The 17527-nt window shown below is 32.0% G+C and overlaps 2 protein-coding genes across 7 annotated transcripts; one reads left to right on the top strand and one right to left on the bottom strand.

Moving 5' to 3' along the window:
- The first annotated feature begins 4310 nt into the window (after positions 1-4310).
- Positions 4311-8790, top strand: LOC128042421 (zinc finger BED domain-containing protein DAYSLEEPER-like). 2 transcript variants are annotated; one of them, XM_052633434.1, is made up of 5 exons: positions 4311-4539; positions 5318-5374; positions 6529-6704; positions 8388-8513; positions 8603-8790. In XM_052633434.1, exons 3-5 carry the CDS (start codon positions 6548-6550, stop codon positions 8653-8655), a joined length of 336 nt encoding a protein of 111 aa, XP_052489394.1. In that variant the 5' UTR covers positions 4311-4539; positions 5318-5374; positions 6529-6547; the 3' UTR covers positions 8656-8790. The 2 variants fall into 2 exon arrangements, with proteins under 2 accessions (XP_052489394.1, XP_052489393.1); XM_052633433.1 differs by having other exon boundaries at positions 6529-8513.
- Positions 8791-14205: 5415 nt separating this feature from the next.
- On the bottom strand, positions 14206-17296 carry LOC105766376 (DExH-box ATP-dependent RNA helicase DExH11). 5 transcript variants are annotated; one of them, XR_008197803.1, is made up of 5 exons: positions 17053-17296; positions 16792-16971; positions 15855-15895; positions 15686-15793; positions 14206-14587 (listed from the first exon to the last, which is right to left on the bottom strand). XR_008197803.1 is itself a non-coding variant. In XM_052633435.1 (2 exons), the coding sequence occupies exons 1-2, from the start codon at positions 15764-15766 to the stop codon at positions 14300-14302; spliced, it is 369 nt and encodes a 122-aa protein (XP_052489395.1). In that variant the 5' UTR covers positions 15767-17296; the 3' UTR covers positions 14206-14299. The 5 variants fall into 5 exon arrangements, 1 of the variants encoding a protein (XP_052489395.1); XR_008197801.1 differs by having other exon boundaries at positions 15686-15780; XR_008197802.1 differs by having other exon boundaries at positions 15855-16971.
- Between the last annotated feature and the right edge of the window lie 231 nt (positions 17297-17527).

Below are 17527 nucleotides of genomic sequence, written 5' to 3'. Positions count from 1 at the left end.
TAGGAATGTCAACATAAATAATTACTTTATATCATCTTATAAATAAAAATTTTCAGATTTTATATTCGAAAAATTAAAATAATGGGTGAGCATTCAATCGAATCGAGTGAAAAAATTTTAAGCTAATTGAGTTGACGAATCTTATTTTATCATGTTACCCTATTTTGAAATTTTTGAATTGAGTCTAGTGGAATGAAATTAAAGTTGAATTAAATCGAGTTAAATTAAAAAGTTAAACATGTCAAATTAAAATTTTATTGCAATATAATTAATTCCATGTTAAAGGGTATAAATTTGAAACCATAGATATTTAAAAAATTCAAAGCAAAATAAGAAGAAAAAAGAAAGATATTTTAGTATAATAAGCTTAAATCATTAATTAACTTATTTAGCTCCCAAATTTATAATTTAAAAAATTATATTTTTGTCAAAAAATTATATATTCTTTAGATTTTTATATTTTTCAAATATAAATTTTAAAATTTTTATAAACATTTTGAATTTTTTATTTTTGAAAATTATTTAATTTTTTTATAAATAGAGAACAAAATGCTACATGCTCACGTATAATAGATCAGATCATTTAAAGGTCGTAGGGTATTCAAATTCTAATTTTGTTGAATGTCAAAATAGGATGAAATCTACATCAAGCTATATTTACTTGTTAAATGGATGAGCTATATCCTGGAAAAGTGTCAAAGAGACACTTGTAGCTTCTTCTACTATTGCAACAGAGTTCGTAGCATGCTACAAGACATCAAACCATGGAATATAGTTGCGGAACTTTGTCACTGGGCTGTACATTTTAAAGAATGTAAAAAGACCACTCACATTATTTTATGACAATAAGTCAGCGGTGTTGTATTTTAACAATAACAAGAGCTCATTTAAGTCGAAATATATTGACATAAAGCTCCTAGTTGTAAAAGAAAGAGTGCAAAATGGACAAATATCCATAGAGTACATTGAGACAAACTCTATGATAGCGGATCCGTTGACAAAAGGTTTATCACCCAAGGTCTTTCATGAGCACATTGCTCATATGTATGCTATATTATTTGAGGACATCATGGTTTAGCAAGAGTTTGTATTTTATTTGCTTTATGTTTATTTTCAAACATTTGTGTATTTTGTTTTTGTTTTTATAATCAGAAATGAAATATTCAGTTTATTTACTTTATTTGATATTGGCCTCGCTTAAGTTTAAGGAGAATTAGTTGAAAATTGGCATGTGTGATTCACATTGCATATAATTTTCATACTATGCATCCATTATTGATCTATGTCATTTGACTATATTTGTATATGTGATCATTGATGAGTTTAGTCATGATTAATATGACAAAGACTATTTTGATCCTATATGGATATAGTTGATGGACAAGATTGTTATAGAATACCTGTTATATTGTTGGGATCAATCCGATTAAGCAACAAGTAAAAGAAAATAGCAGAATAAATTGAAATTTTGAACACACAAATTTAACGTGAAAAAACCCCTCCAAAGAGGATAAAAAAAACCGCGGGCAAAGATAATTTTATTATAATGGCAAAAGAACGAAGAGTACAGAAGATGGAGATAAAAAATAAACCCCAAAAATAAAGAACCCTCAAAACATAAACACAAAATTCTCTAAATGTGTTATGAGTTCTAATCTCTAATGGGTGTATTTTCTAAGGTTGTAAAAGAGTCTATTTATAGGCTAAATTCATAAGTCAAATAATAATAAAATAATCTAGACTAATTCGAGTTTGATTGAAACAAAAAACAGAGTTTAACTGAAAGATTATTTCTCAAATTTGACTGAAATAGGAGTCATACTCAACAAATCTCCACCTTGACTCATATTTCCACAATGCCATCTTTGCCAAAACCCGTTACAGGCCTATCTTGAACTATGCAAGGAATTAACTTAGTCGAATTTGTGCTTAGAAACTAGAAGACTTCAAGCCTTCGACTTGTACACTGTCAAATTAAAACTAACCCAAGTCTGATTTTCACGAACACATTACCCTAACTTTTCAAAACATGCATCCAAAAAAGAACTTCTATTTAACGAAACAGTCATACCTTTTTCCCTCCTTTAACCAAGTTGCCTCCGCTCCAAATGAGTTGAATTCGACTCCATAGCGGATGAGGGACGTCCGATTTCAGCGGTCACTGTAAAACCTTCCAAAATACAAATATTGCCGGTTCTTTTACCTTTTAACAAAACGAGAGCTCCACGAGATACTTTAATGTCACTCGACTTGATATTGATTCTGCATCCTTTCAAGTCTAAAATACTCGAGGAGATGAGATTCTTTCATAAATCAGGTACATACCTGACATCTGAAGGTGTCCTAATCATCCCATCGTGTATCCTAATTTTAACAGTATCAATACCAATTACCCTACTAGATGAATCGTTTCCCATGCACACAACTCCACCTTCAACTGAACTGTATGTGGAGAACCATTCTCTATTGAGACACATGTGGAAAGAACATCCAGAATCTAGGATCCACTCGGACGTGAGCTTGAGTTATCGCTCATTGACACTAACAAGAAATCATCACCGCTTTTATCGGCCAAATTAGCACCAGCTACATCTTCCTCGTTATTCTCAGCAACTCTTTTATTTCGTAGTTTATAACAATTTGCTTTGACGTGACCTAACTTTTTACAATAGTGACACATTTTGTCTCGTTTTTTTTATACTACCAAAACGGCAGCTTGCCTATCTGCCTTGCTATTCAAACCAAACTAATTGTTGAGTTTGTCTCTACTCAACAAATGACCCTTCATATATTCGAACGAGAATTTCTCTATGCCATAAATCACAGTCTCCTTGGAAGACTTGTATAAATGGGGTAAAGAGTACAATAATAGCATAGTCTGATCTTCATCGTCAATATGAACCTCAACGTTCTTTAAATCATTTAAAATAGTAATGAATTGATTGATGTGATCTCTAAAAAGCTCACATTCGTTCATGCGAAACGTAAACAGAATTTGTTTCAACACTAAATGGTTAGCCAGATACTTAGTCGCATAAAGAGTTTCTAACCTTTTCCACAAGGTAGATGATGTCTTCTCCATCAATACCTCCTGCAATACCATATTAGCGAGACACAACTGGATTGCAGACAATGTCTTTTCATCGAGCTCTTCCCATTCTGTTTGATTTAGATTCTCAGGCTTTTTCCCGGTAACAACCTTTTTCAAGCCAGTTTGAACTAGAATTGTCATCATTTGAACTTGCCACAGATTGAAATTTGTCTCACCATCGAACTTCTCAATTTCAAACCTTGTTGCTGCCATATCTGAATGGGCTGATACATGAAAGTTGAACTAGTTCTGATACCACTTATTGGGATTGATCCGATTAAGCAACAAATAAAAAAATAGCGAAATAAATTGAAAAATTGAATACACAAATTTAACGTGGAAAACCCCTCCAAAAAGGATAAAAAAAAATCACGGGCAAAGATAATTTTATTATAATGGCAAAAGAACGAAGAGTACAAAAGATGAAGATAAAAACTAAACTCCGATAACCCAAGAACAAAAGAACCCTCAAAACATAAACATAAAATTCTCTAAATGTGTTATGAGTTCTAATTTCTAATAGGTGTATTTTCTAAGATTGTAAAATAGCCTATTTATAGGCTAAATTCATAAGTCAAATAATAATAAAATAATCTAGACTAATCGAGTTTGATTGAAACAAATAAAAGAGTTTAACGAAAGATTATTTCTCAAATTTGACTGAAATAGAGTCATACTCCACATATATGATAGCAAATTTTTAGCTTATAAGATTGTACATTTATTAGGAAACATATATTGTCCAAGTGGGAGATTATTGGATTAAAATACTCAATTATGGACACATATGTACAAGTATAATGCTATTTTAAAGTGTGATACAAAATTAAGTGACCAACCATGTGATAAATGTCATAGGTATTAAAGTATCATGAAAACAATGTGTAGAAAGCATAAGTTGTATTTATAATTTGATGAGCGATCAAATTATAATAATCAATTATTTAAAAAGAGGTAATGGTCCCCAATAGAGGTAATCATGGGCCGGGCGGCCCGACCCGACCCGACAGCCCACCCAAAATATGGGAGGGTTCGGGTAAAAATATAGGTCTGAAATATAGGCTTGGGCAAAAAAACGAGGCCCGTTTAGAAAACGAGCCGGACCTCAGGCAAAATTTTTTTGGCCCGGGCCCTGCCCGAATATAATATATATTTTTTATTTATTTAAAAATATTTCTTTTGCTTCCCTTGAATCCCGTCCCCCACTCCCAGGCCATTTACCCTATTTCCCCTCTTCCACAAATCCCTAGCCCGACTGCCCTCCATTTTTTTCTCAACCTACACCTTCACCTCCGGCAGCAGTCCTCCACCGATCCACCTCCAGTCCTCCACGGACCACGGCTCCACCCATTTCCCCCATTTCCTATTTCCCCTCTTCCACAAATCCCTAACCCCGTGTCCGATCCACCTCCTGTCCTCCACGGCTCCACCCATTTCCAAAATCAAAGGTTTGTTTTCTTTATTTTTTCTTTCTCTGATATTTACTGTAAATATAAGTTTGATCTATTGTAGTGGCTGCTGTAAATATAAGTTATTATATACTCCTAAAAGTTTCATTAAGTATAGGCTTCAAAAGTTATTGAAAGAATAGTTGAATCTATAACCTAACTATTAGGAGTAGATAATAAAATTACCAGATTGAAAGGGAAATGGAAAAGACTATATGTAATTTGCATTTTGCAGTATATTTTTCTGAGATCACATACAAGTATATTTTTTCTGCTTCTTTCATGCATGTTGGTTCACGGGTCCATTATTTCTTTGCTCTACTACATGCAAACAAAACACTACATTTTCCTGCTTTCATGTATGCTGGTTCAAGGGTTCATTATTTCTTTGCTCTGCTACATGCAAACAAAACACTACATTTTCCTGCTTTCATGCATGCTGCCACGGGTTCTGTATTTTCCTTTCTTTCTTACATTTTTCCTTCATGAACACTCATGGGTTCCTTCTTCTGATACGTTGATGATGCTCTTTATATTATCTGTATAGCCATTGAAATTTGTTTCTGTAGCAATGTTCTCTGCATTTATATTATCTGCATATAATTCATGTAATGTAATATCATGCATAGCCATTCTTTCTTACATTTGTTTCTGTAGCAATGTTCTCTGCATAGCCATTGGAATTTACTGATTGGAATCAAACAATATTGAGCTCCCGGCCTTTTCAACTGCCAAATTTTAATCTCATCTTTTTTGTTTTAGCTTTGTTTTATTGCAGAAACAAGCTATTGAGGCAGAAAAACAGCAGGCCCAGGCAGGTTGCTATCACTTAGAGGTTGTTATCACACCCTTTCTTTCGGAACAATCAACCTTAGCGACTTTTTGTAAATGATGTGTGTTTTTTTAGTATTACTTAAAGACATGTAATAAATTTGATATTGTATCACAAGGCTAGCATAGTTAAATAACTAGTTTATTATCTCGTGCAATATAAGAGTTCGGTATTATACTATTATGTAATATGTATTAATTAAAATATATTATATTTATTTTCTCAAAACTGTTATAAAATTTGCAACTTTTGAAAAATTAAAATAATATAATTCTTCACTTTTATATTTGAAAAGTAAAAATAATATAAATATATTACATTCACATATAGAACATTTTCTTTTGGTTTTGGAGGTTGAAATAATCTTTACAAACTAACACATGATTTTTTTCTTCTAGATTTGCTATGTCTTACCCTTTTTGTAATTTTGGAAAAATGAATAAATTTTAATTTTGGTCTCTCTATTATGCCTAAATTTGATATTTAACTACCACACCTTAATTTTTAATGTAATATAATGTTTTAATATACTGTTATAAAATTTGTAACTTTTGAGTTTTTGTTTTAAGTTGTATTTTTCTACCAAAAGGAATTCACACATTAAATGTTGATGTCATATAAATATAGTGTTACTTGTCAAATATTAAAATATTTAAATTTAAAATAATTAATTATCGCTTTTAATAAAATACTAGAAAACTATTAACCATGTCATTAATTGCCCAAAATGAAATTTAAAAGCCAATAATTTTATGATTAGATGTCGTAAATTGTAATTTACCTACAAATGTAGGGCCATTTTGAAGGTGCATGGTATTGATGAATCCTCAAATAGAGACAATATTTATGTTCAGTTATTTAATTTTAATACATGTATATAAATATAAATATAAGATTTATATGTATATAAATATATATGTATATATATATATAAAATTATTTAATTTTAATATATGTATATAATTTTAATACATGAATGAGCGTATATATGCTTGCAACTATGCATTTCAATTGTTTTAGAATAGCTCCTTAACCATATAAGTATATAAATATATATAAGATTATTTAAATTTAATACATGTATATAATTTTAATACATGAATATATGTAATATATTCAATAACTGAGTTATAAATAAGATTATTTTTGGATTTCAGGACTTGAATTTTTATAACTATGGCTAGTTCGAAAACTCCTATACCTGTGGACGATGGGTTTAATGAGTATGAAAGTTCTCTCAAACGTCAAAATTCTACCACTTCAAAGGTGTGGGATGAAATGAAAAAGCTTGAATGCGAGAACAAAAACGAATTGAAGGCACAATGTAATCACTGTAAGACTATCTTCTCTACTAAGTCTTCTAGTGGAACCTCTCATTTGAGACGTCATCTAAATAGTTGTTTGAAAAAAGTTAATAAAGACATCACTCAATACACTATAGGCATTCAACCATCACCAGAAGGTGTTCCATCTATAAAAAACTACAAGTTTGATGCTGATGAGTGTCGTCAAGCTATTTCTACTTTTCTTGTGTGTGGCAAGCATTCATTTAGGACAGTTGAAGAATCGGGATTTAGATACATGATGAGAATTACTAGTCCTAATTTTAAGAATATAAGTAGACATACAGCTGCTAGGGATGTCCTAATGTATTATGCAAAAGAGAGAGATCGTGTTAAAGAAGAGTTGGCTAAAACACCTGATTTAATTTGTCTAACTTCCGATAATTGGAATTCGGAGTATACTAATGATGAATATATTTGCGTTACTGCTCATTAGGTTGACAAAGATTGGAAGCTACAAAAGAGAATCATAAGGTTTAGAGCTTTGTTTCCTCCGTATGATGGTTTGAACATAGCAGATGAACTTGTTTTATGTTTGTCTCAATGGGGCATAGATAAGAAATTTTTTAGCATCATTTTGGATAATGCTTCTTATAATGATGTTATGGTTTCTTGTCTTAAAAATCGTTTTCGTGCAAACTGAGCTATTTTGTATGATGGTACTTTTTTTCAAGTTAGATGTTGTGCACATATATTGAATCTTATAGTTAAAGCTGGTTTGGAACTTGCTGATGATGTTGTTGGTAAGATTTGAAATGGAATTAGGTACATAAAAAAGTCAAGAATTCGTAGGAAAAGATTTTATGATGTGGCCAACAAAAGTTTTCATTTGAATGTGACCAAATAGTTGCGTCAAGATGTGTGCGTGAGATGGAATTCTACTTATTTGATGCTTGAATCTTCTCTTTACTATAAAGATGTGCTAGATTATTAGGGCCAACGGGATAAAGGTTATCAAATGTTTGCACTTTCTAACGAGGAGTGGAGAAATGTTACTATTCTTTGCAAATTTTTGAAAGTCCTTTATGATGTGACTTGTGTTTTTTCTGATTCTAATTATCCAACGACTAATGTTTATTTTAGAGGGGTTTGGAAGGTTCACAAGATCTTGCTTTATACAGTTAAAGGTCTTTATTCTTTTTTAACTCCAATGGTTAAGCAAATGCAAGAGAAATTTAATAAGTATTGGGCTGAGTATTCGTTGATATTGTCATGTGCTGCAATTTTAGATCCTCGTTACAAGTTGAATTATGTGCAGTATTGCTTTAATACAATCTATGGTATTCATGCTTCAGATTTTGTTGAGACCATTCTTAGCAATCTTAGACTTTTGTTTGATGAGTATGTTAAGAAATCCAAATCCACGTCTTCCTCTTTGGCTGGGAGTTCTAATGTTTCGGATAAAAATCCTATTGATTCTGGTTTGGATGAACACAATGATAATAGTACTGATTTTGGGGGATATTTTGATGAGAGTGATGATTATAAACGGTATTTAAATGAATCTAGCACTAGGAGTGAGAAGTCACAGTTGGACATTTATTTGGAAGAACTGGAGCTTGAGTTGAATAGTCAAATAGATGTTTTAGATTATTGGAGCAAAAGTTCAGTTCGATACAACGACCTTTCATTATTGGCTAGTGATCTTTTGGCAATTCCAATATTGACTTTAGCTTCCGAATCGACTTTTAGCATGTGTAAGAAAGTTATCACACCTTTGAGGAGTTCACTTAAGCCAAAAACGGTTCAAGCCACTGTTTGCTTGGATGATTGGATGCGAGCTAAGGGATTTTCAGCAGGTAATTATTATTCTCGTTTTATTGTTCGAATTTTATAATATTTTTTCATCAATTTGATTATCTAATTATTTATTCTTATTTCATGTTAGAAATTGGTTGCAAAAAGGACGATGAGGATGATGTTTCTTCGGTAGCTTTTTAAGATACTTTCTTTCTAAATGTTTAAAATTTAATTTAGCTTACAATTTATATTTTGTTATGAAATTAAATATGTTGATGGATTAATGTATGAATATTATGGTTTGTTGCTTAATTTTCCAAAGTCATTTTGGAGGTATATGTACTTGTGGGGTTTAACTTATGTTTTCTTATCTCAAAGATAGTTTGAAGCAAAATTAGAGATTGGGATTTTCCTCTTATTCCTCATGTAGTATTAGGGTCTGAGATTTATATAATGGCCAGAATTAGTGAATGATAAAACTCAAATTGATTGCTAGATTGTGAATTGATCCACTTTAAAACAAAGATTTTCTTATTTTGAAAAATGGAGGGGGAGGTTTGAAAGACGGGTATGGGTTGTTTTTTTATATTTTGATCGTTGCATTCAATGAGTATGGATCAATTTTGATATTTTTATCCTTTAAAAGCATAAAAATGTAATGATATGATAAACTTTAAAATATTTAATTTAAAAGTTAAAAGTAATTAAATTGAGTTAATTGTTTGTAATTACTTGTATAATCATTTTTATTTTTATTCTTTTTTAAGAATTGATTGTTACCTAAATGTCACAAATGTGTAATTATATACAATTAAATAGCATTTAAATTCAATTAGTTGGTAATTTTTAAACGCGCCCCATATTCATAGATTATTATTTTATGTTTAAATGTCAATTTGAAAATGTTAAAATTGAAAATGTTAAAAAAACTAAGAAATATCAAACGATCGATTTGGGTCAAGACTATTATGGAAAAGGTTTCAATTGATTAAGTTGGGTTGAGGTTCGATATTAAGGGCTTGTTTATTTTCTATAAAGTTGTTAAAAAACAATAGTAAATGGTGGACAACAGGTTCATTATTTATTAAGAATCAAAACCTAGAGTGTAATAATACTACATCAATTCTAACATAAATTTTATAGATAACATGAAAGCTATGCACTTTGTTCTTCAAATAAGTAATCTTATTTTATTTTTTTGTTCATTATATACAAAAAAATATAATTTGATATTTGATATAATTTTAATAACAATTAATTTCAATAACAATTAGTTTTAAGTAAAAAAAAGGTCGGGCAGAGCCGGGCCCGGGCTTCGTATTTTTTCCACGGGCCGGACCTGGGTAAAATCTCAGGCCCATATTTCAGGCTGGGCCGGGCCTGGGCCTAGGAAGCATGCTAAAAAATTTTTGGGTCCGGCCCGGCCCGACCCATGAGCACCTCTAGTCCCCAAGAAATAGATATATATATCTCGTACTTCTTTTCCATTCTTGTCAGGGAGTTATACTAAGAGATGAACTATTATCTTGTTCTTGATTTATTCTTGATGATCAGACATGACAAACCCTATTTTATTAAATTTTATATCAAATTTTATTTTACGGTTCCATTATTTTTTAGAATGATACTTCATTTGTTTTACTCTAGATAATTAAAAGGAGTGTGTATTTTTGTTTGGGACTCTGTTTGATCATGTCGCGTTATGGTATAGGTATTTTGGTGGTGGTGTTTTTAAGGGTGTGATGAATTACGATGAGGCTACTATCTTATTGAGGCATTTGCAGGCTTTTGATGCCATCTAATGTTGATATTATGACAATCCAAAAAACATTAGAGTTTTTTTGGAAATTAATATAAATTAGAAAGACAAATTTAATGCTTGATATCGACTCCAATTTTGTTCTTGATTGGATTGAGTTTCCTTGTGCATATCATCATGCAATTCTATGAATTTATTACTCTTTCATGGTCTCATTCAGTACACCAAAACAGGCTTTTAGCGGCGTTTTTATGCCTTTAGCGGCGCTAAAAGTATTTGCGGCGTTTTTGAAAGCGCAGCAAAAAATGCCGCTATTGTCAACGCCGCAAACGTTAGCGGCGTTTTTAGAAATAAACGCCGCTATAGATCATGACCTTTAGTGGCGCTTTTTCCACAAACCCCGCTATAGATCAGGACCTTTAGCGGCGCTTTTGCATAAACGCCGCTATAGGTCAAGACCTTTAGCGGCGCTTTTCCCACAAACGCCGCTATAGATCAAGACCTTTAGCGGCTCTTTTCCCACAAACGCCGCTATAGCTCGAGACCTTTAGCGGCGCTTTTCCCACAAACGTCGCTATAGAACAAACCTTTAGCGACGCTTCTCGCAAAAACGCCACTAAAAACATAACATTTAAAAAAATTATTTTAATCAAATAATATTTATTTTTATGATAAATATTAGGGTCCGTTTTATTGGTGTAAAATGTTTTCCGGAAAACATTTTCCGAAATTTCTGGTGTTTTATTTGTGGAAAATGAATTCCATAGGAAAACATTTTACAAACATGGGTAAAACCAAAGCTTTTTTTTTTTGGAAATTGTCTTACCCATTTCTCTACCGTAAGACATTTTCCCTTTCTCCTTTCTCTTCTTCAACCTTCAACTCCGGGGAGGATTTCAGCTGATTCGCCGCGACTTCCCAATGCGTCCAATGGAAATGTACGATCTCCCTTGTCGTCTTCAACTTTAACGTCACCGGAGAGGGAAAAATCAGATGGCCGAAGCTTGCGATCTCCTTCATTGTCTCCAGTGTCGATCCCAAACCCAGATTCATTATCTCTTTTAGCAGCCATGGACTCAACAACAATGCCAGAAACAGAGACCCCATCATCTTCAACAGGTTCTTTACTTATTCGAGCTCCTTTAACTCTTGATTCTGATTCTGAATATGAACGTGAAACTGCAAGTACTGTTGGCGGGAGTAGTGTCTATAATTATGAGAATAACAGTGAGTTAGGGGGTTCTGAAGAGCGTTTTTTGAGTGGTAATGAGGAGTTCGAGACTGGTTCAGAGAAGGATAGGCCTTTAGATGAAGACCCAGATGAAGGAATTGAATTGGGTGGTAAAAATGTGGTGGGGTTAGTGAAAGGTACAAAATTTATGTGGCTAACAAAGATGATGATGATTTGGATAGCTTGGAGAATTCAATGGCGGATGAGGAAGAGAGCGGTGGTGTTGATGTTCCTGTTGCTCAGGTCTCAATGGATGATGAAGTGTTATTCTCACAACTTAGCACCAAAACTTTTAGTTTAGAAGTGGAATCAAAATAAGGTATGGGATATCAGTATTCAATCCATTTCTTTTATTACATAAAATTAACTAGGGTCTTTGTTAAAGCTTTTTTTCTGGTTTTGGGGGGTGATTTTGTTTTCCCAAATCACCAAGTTTCATGGTTTGTTGCTTTGTTTCTCGGTATTTATTTTTTTTCTTATATATGATGCAAATGAATGCATTTGAGGTCTGAAATGAGTTTTTTTTAGCTGAATTTTTAGAACCAAGTTTTCTTTGAGATAACATGTATGTTGTTGTAAAAGGTATAATCTTTATGTTCATGCATGTTTGAAAGTAATTGTCTTTTCTTCTTTAAACCCTGCCTTTTATGTTTTTATCCTTGAAATCTTCACTCTTTTGGGGAAATATAAAACAATTTCATAGTTTCATATTAAATAATGAATGTTTGCTTTGTTTCATTGCAGAAAAACTTCATGTTCTTTTAATTTCACTTACAACTTTTAGTTTTATGTTAACAGCATAGCGCCGATTTGATTCTGCAAATTTTTTTCTTTGTTTTACTAAAAAAGCTTTAGCTGCATGAATCTATTAGATGTTTTCTGTCCTTTTAATGAATGAGCTGTTTTTTCTTTCCCTTTCAAGTTCCTATATAAACCTTTTTCATGTTAATTCCTTGCTGATATTTGTTTATGAAACATATTTTACCTGAAGATTGAAATAATTTTTTTTTATATATCTTGCATCATCCTGCCTGCCTACTATTTCATTCATACAATCTTCTTTGCCAGCTATGTTACGCATGAAATCAATCTATATTTTTACTCTAGGGCTGAAAACTTGTCTTGGTGTCCATCTTATGCATGGCGACGTGTTAGGTTATTAACACATGTAGGATCTTTCTGTTTTATGCTATGTACCATTTTGTTGTCATCATCATTAGTCGGATTAAGAAGATTTGAACTCCTTTTCCTTTCCATTTGGTGCATCTTTTTTCTTGTTTGATTTCATCTGATATAAAAGAAAAGTTGGTGTTACTTGATTTCTCCATCATAAGATACTGACTAATGCCTTTTGTTGACCTTTTATGCGAATTCATCCGTTTCTTCTCTTTGATGTGTTATTCGTAAAAAGCAGGTTGTTGGAAATAGTTGGGTGATTTAACTTATTCATAATAACAATGCTATCGGTTAAATACACGTAAAGGTTTTGCAAAGGTTCGTTGTTGTCTTTTGACTCGTAGAATTAAATAAAAGAAACTTCGCAATGCAAACGTCTCTAAACATAAAATTACGAGCAAGTGCATTGACCGACTTGTGCAAGAGCTGAGTCCTATTGTTGGCCTCCCAACCGAGCTTAGAGCCATACCGGTCGAGTTCGATGATGGCGCAATAGTGTGCAACATTCGGTTCCTAACACGGAGCGACATCGCACCCTTGATTCATTGTCCAAGATGCGTAATTCTTCTTCGACGACCCGCTTTTTCACCCGATGGCGATCTGTTTGCAACAAAACTACACTTACCCATTGGACCTTCATCATTCCCCGGAAAATACGTGTGCTACACTAGTAAGTGGTTCTTGTGTAATAGACAATGAAAATGACTTGGGGCTTATGGTGAGACATTGAATTAGTTTGTTACGACTTTGGACCTGTGTTTAACAATTCACAGGAGTTCAAGTTTAGATGCTACTTTCGAAGCATGTTCCCTTTTAAGGTATATTATGCACTTGGACAATGTTGTTACTATGTGGTGTACTACTAATTATGTATTTGGATAATATTATTAATTTCTAGTACTCATTGTGGTTTCGAAGCAATTTATAATTATTCAATACTTGTTTTTTTAACACAATTACAAATAATTTATTTGATATTAGTTTTTTCAATTTAACGATTAATATTGTAGCTTAATAATTGAGTATTATTATAAATAAATCATTGCAATATATGTAAAAACAATTTAAAATATAAAATTTATTAATATATATTAATATATGTAAAACAACTTTTCGGAAAATATTTTCAGAAATGCAAAATGCAATGAGAAAATATTTTACAGTTCAATCAAACGCTAGAAAATATTTTCCAGTAAATCATTTTACAGAAAAGTAAAACCTTTTCCAAAAATCATTTTACTGAAAAACATTTTCTTGGCAATCAAACGGACCCTTATATTATGTTTTATTTTTAAATTTGAACTTTAAAATTCTTTCAAGGATAAATAAAAATATTATTTAAATTAAATTTTCTATGAAATTTTTAACTTTAAAACTAAATATAAAAATTAATGAATTTAGTTTTATAATTTAAAATAATAAATTAATAACACAATTAAAATCCAAAAGTTAGAACTCAAGTTGTCGTAAATATTAAAATAAAAATAAAAATTTAGAATCAAAACTAAAATAAATAATATATATGAGAAACAAACTGACTAGTTGAACCTATACACATTGCAAGGTAATAAATGTGCACCTCATCTTTCAACATCATTCACATAGTGCACCTCATCAAATATAACCTACATTCATATAGTCACAATAGAAAGATACATCTTAAATATCATGTTCACAAATTAGACAAAAGAACTAACAAGAGCGTTCAGCAGAAAAAGTAATGAAACTACTATGTAAAGTAATGCTACAAAAAGCAACCCCTTCACCCATTCAATATCGCGAATAATATCTGCACCTCGATAAAGCATTGACCTTAACAATTCAGTTGTCATGATGAGACAAGAAGCCTCTGGTCTCAAACTAACATCACCTGTGAGAAGGCCAACATCAAATTTCCCACAGAAATCTCTATACTTCTGGTTGCTAATTGTTTTAATTGGAGCAGTATACACAGCTCTAGTGCAATGCTGCATGACATGAAAACTTATAAAAAATCTTGAAACTAAACCAAATTCGGCATAGAACTTCAGAAACTTGAAAATAAAAAAGATATGGCCTGAGGTTCTTAATCAATGTGAGCAATTTGTCACATCTCCAGCTAACAAAAAATCAAAACATCTATAGATTTACAAGCAAAAAACCAAAATAACTAACGTAATTTTGATGCCAAAGCAAATGCATATTCTGCTACAACTATCTTTCCAGCAGATGTATGTGCTGCCACAAAAACAGATTCCCCCTTTTCCAAATAATATATAGCCAGTAATCATCACCAAAAAAATATCAAAATATTAATGTGAGCAGTTTGTTATAGAAGATAAAGAGATGTTCTTGTAGGCAAAATAGACTGCAAGTCATAACCTGGGAGGGAAAAGAGAGAGAAGCAACCCATACAAAGGTTTTATAAGTGGATGAACTTAATTAAGGAAATTATATTTTCCACATGTGCTACTAGAAACAAACTTGTAAACTTGTAATTTGATGTGTCCAGGTTCCAACCAGAGTTCCCTATGAAATTATTTAATAATTGAGCGAGCTACCATTAATCAAGTATAAATCAGAGTTCCTAAATCATACAAATACAGTAACAGCAATCAGAGTTCCTAAATCATACAAATAAGAAAGATTCTGAATTTACAAGGAAACGGGAGAATTTACATATAGAAATTCACCCAGAAACCAAATGAATTTTAGGGATTTATTTTAAAACCATGAATAACAAGAATCAAGCAAAAAAAAATAGTCATGGCCTTTTAATAACTAGAATTTGAAAATCCTATTCCAAATTTAAACATCGAAAATCTTCCTTAACAAATGAAATGCTGATTTTCTTTAACTAAAAATTATTTTAAGATTAAAAGAAAAACCCTAATTCCAATTAAATCCAAACTTTCAGCTATAAAAAACCAGAGAAAAATCACCTCAATATCCAATTCACAAGAAATATTTCTAATCGTAATTACATGACCAATACCACTTGCATTCCATCAGATTCATAGAAAAGAAAAGACAGGAAGAATTCAAAAACTCAGCAAAGAAGAAAAGAAAAAGAGAAAAATTAATACCTTTGAAAAATATTTCAAAGTCCACAGACCTCTGTGAAGCAAAAGACGAACACGTCCAGGAGTGAGAACTCCTTGCTTCATTGGCTTTTCACATTCTATAACAATGGTCTGAGTAAGATGAATTAGCAACAATGTAAAACATATATAACAATGGAAGAAGCTAGTTCACCTTAAAAACACCTTGGGTTGTTTGAGAAATGCTTTCTCCGTCTAATATACAATAAAAAGAAAGATCAAAGCAGTTTCAACACGTAAAAATAAGACAGATATAAGGCAGAGAAAGAGGATAGCTGTCCAACCATAAACTGTATTGTTGAAATCGAACAGGATCTCATTTCAAATGTATATACATATAGAAAAAGGTATACAGGAAATCAGATATAAGCTTTAAAGTAACCTCTAGAAATTAGCAGTAGGTACATGAAAGACTGACCAATTAAAAACAAAGAATTCACATAATGGTTCAGAAAGTGACTTCAAAATTGATCCTAAATTCATCATTTGCTATCTCCAAATAGAGGTGTCTACAGTTCTGACATAGGCTTGATCACTAGCTTGCATATATGGTTTACTGCTAGACTGTACCATGAAATGTATGATACTGACAGGAACAAACTTCTCATCGTAAGAATGATAGAATATCAGCCAAAAAATAATCAACATTCTCAACTGCAGCTTCTACAAGCTGCGTCCAGCTCTTATCATCTAAAATCAACAAATCTACAAGACCTCCAATAGAACTCCAGTACAAGTCTGAAACTTCCTTTATTGATCCATTTTCTTTACATTTCAAATTAACTGATGCCCCATATATCAAAACTAGGGTCTGTAAACAAACATTGAAAATCAGCATACCTCAGCAAGAATGAATTGCTTTTCGTTCATAAATCATGATCTAAAGAAAGGAAACTGACCAACATATTAGACAGAAAGCCATAGAATGAATGTTATAAGGATTGCAATACTTTTTTAGAAAAATAATACTATCCAAGGAGATTGTAACACAGTGGTGTATAGACATAGAAACAAACGTTGACTGAGGATCATGGATGAAATTTTAGGTGGTCAGAAACAAAAAAAGCCAGCATCAGTCTTTCCCTTCTTACTTGCTTTTACTAATTATCAAAGTGTTCTGAAACGAATTAAGTCTCTGGATTTCCAACAAGGAGATTTTTGCAAGAATTACATCCGCATATTCAAACAGATCTCCTCCTCAGCTGCTTCAGCATCCAATAGAAGACTAACTACTTGGTGCACCGCCTCCTTGTCGATTATGGAAGAATTCACTGCTTACAATTAAAAAAAATACTAATAGAATATTAAAAAAATAAGGAAAACCCTAGAAAAGCATAAATAAAGAAAATTACAGGATTGGTGATCGAGCTAGTCGATGAGGAGATCAATAGCCTCATCTTCAGCATCTTGGAAGCTATTGACGAAGGAGAGAATCTCATCAAGACCATCCGTCTTCAAGCTGTATCCTCTTATCTTCAATTTCTTTTGAATCTTCTTACGAGTTTGCAACAATATGGTTTGGGAAAAAATAAAATGGGGAAAAAAGAAGAAGAGATTTCAGGCGAGATTTCTGGGGGTGGGGGGAATCGATTTTGGAAAAAGGGGGGAAAAAAAGAAAATATTTCATTTGAAATTTTGGGATAAAAAAATATAAATACAAAACGACGTGGTTTCGTAAAAAATATTCGTGGCGTTTTGAAAAAAAACGTCACTATTGCTCGACTTTTAACGGCGTTTGGACCAAAAACGCCGCTATTGTATACCTTTTGCGGCTTTTTTTCATAAACGCCGCTAACGCTCAACTTTTTTACAATTTTTATATTAAAT

The sequence above is a fragment of the Gossypium raimondii genome, chromosome 7 (assembly GCF_025698545.1).
Source record: "Gossypium raimondii isolate GPD5lz chromosome 7, ASM2569854v1, whole genome shotgun sequence".
NCBI lineage: Eukaryota > Viridiplantae > Streptophyta > Magnoliopsida > Malvales > Malvaceae > Gossypium > Gossypium raimondii.
The sequence above is the reverse complement of the archived record's forward strand: the minus strand, read 5'-3'. Positions and strand labels throughout refer to the sequence as shown.

Excerpts from the sequence above, each read along its gene's own strand:
- LOC128042421 (XM_052633433.1), top strand. The coding sequence starts at position 7,673 with ATGTTTGCACTTTCTAACGAGGAGTGGAGAAATGTTACTATTCTTTGC. Across the intron at positions 8,514-8,602 it reads AGCTAAGGGATTTTCAGCAG|AAATTGGTTGCAAAAAGGAC; the intron begins GTAATTATTATT and ends ATTTCATGTTAG.
- LOC105766376 (XM_052633435.1), bottom strand. The coding sequence starts at position 15,766 with ATGAAGCAAGGAGTTCTCACTCCTGGACGTGTTCGTCTTTTGCTTCAC. Across the intron at positions 14,588-15,685 it reads CTTTGAAATATTTTTCAAAG|CATTGCACTAGAGCTGTGTA; the intron begins GTATTAATTTTT and ends CATGTCATGCAG.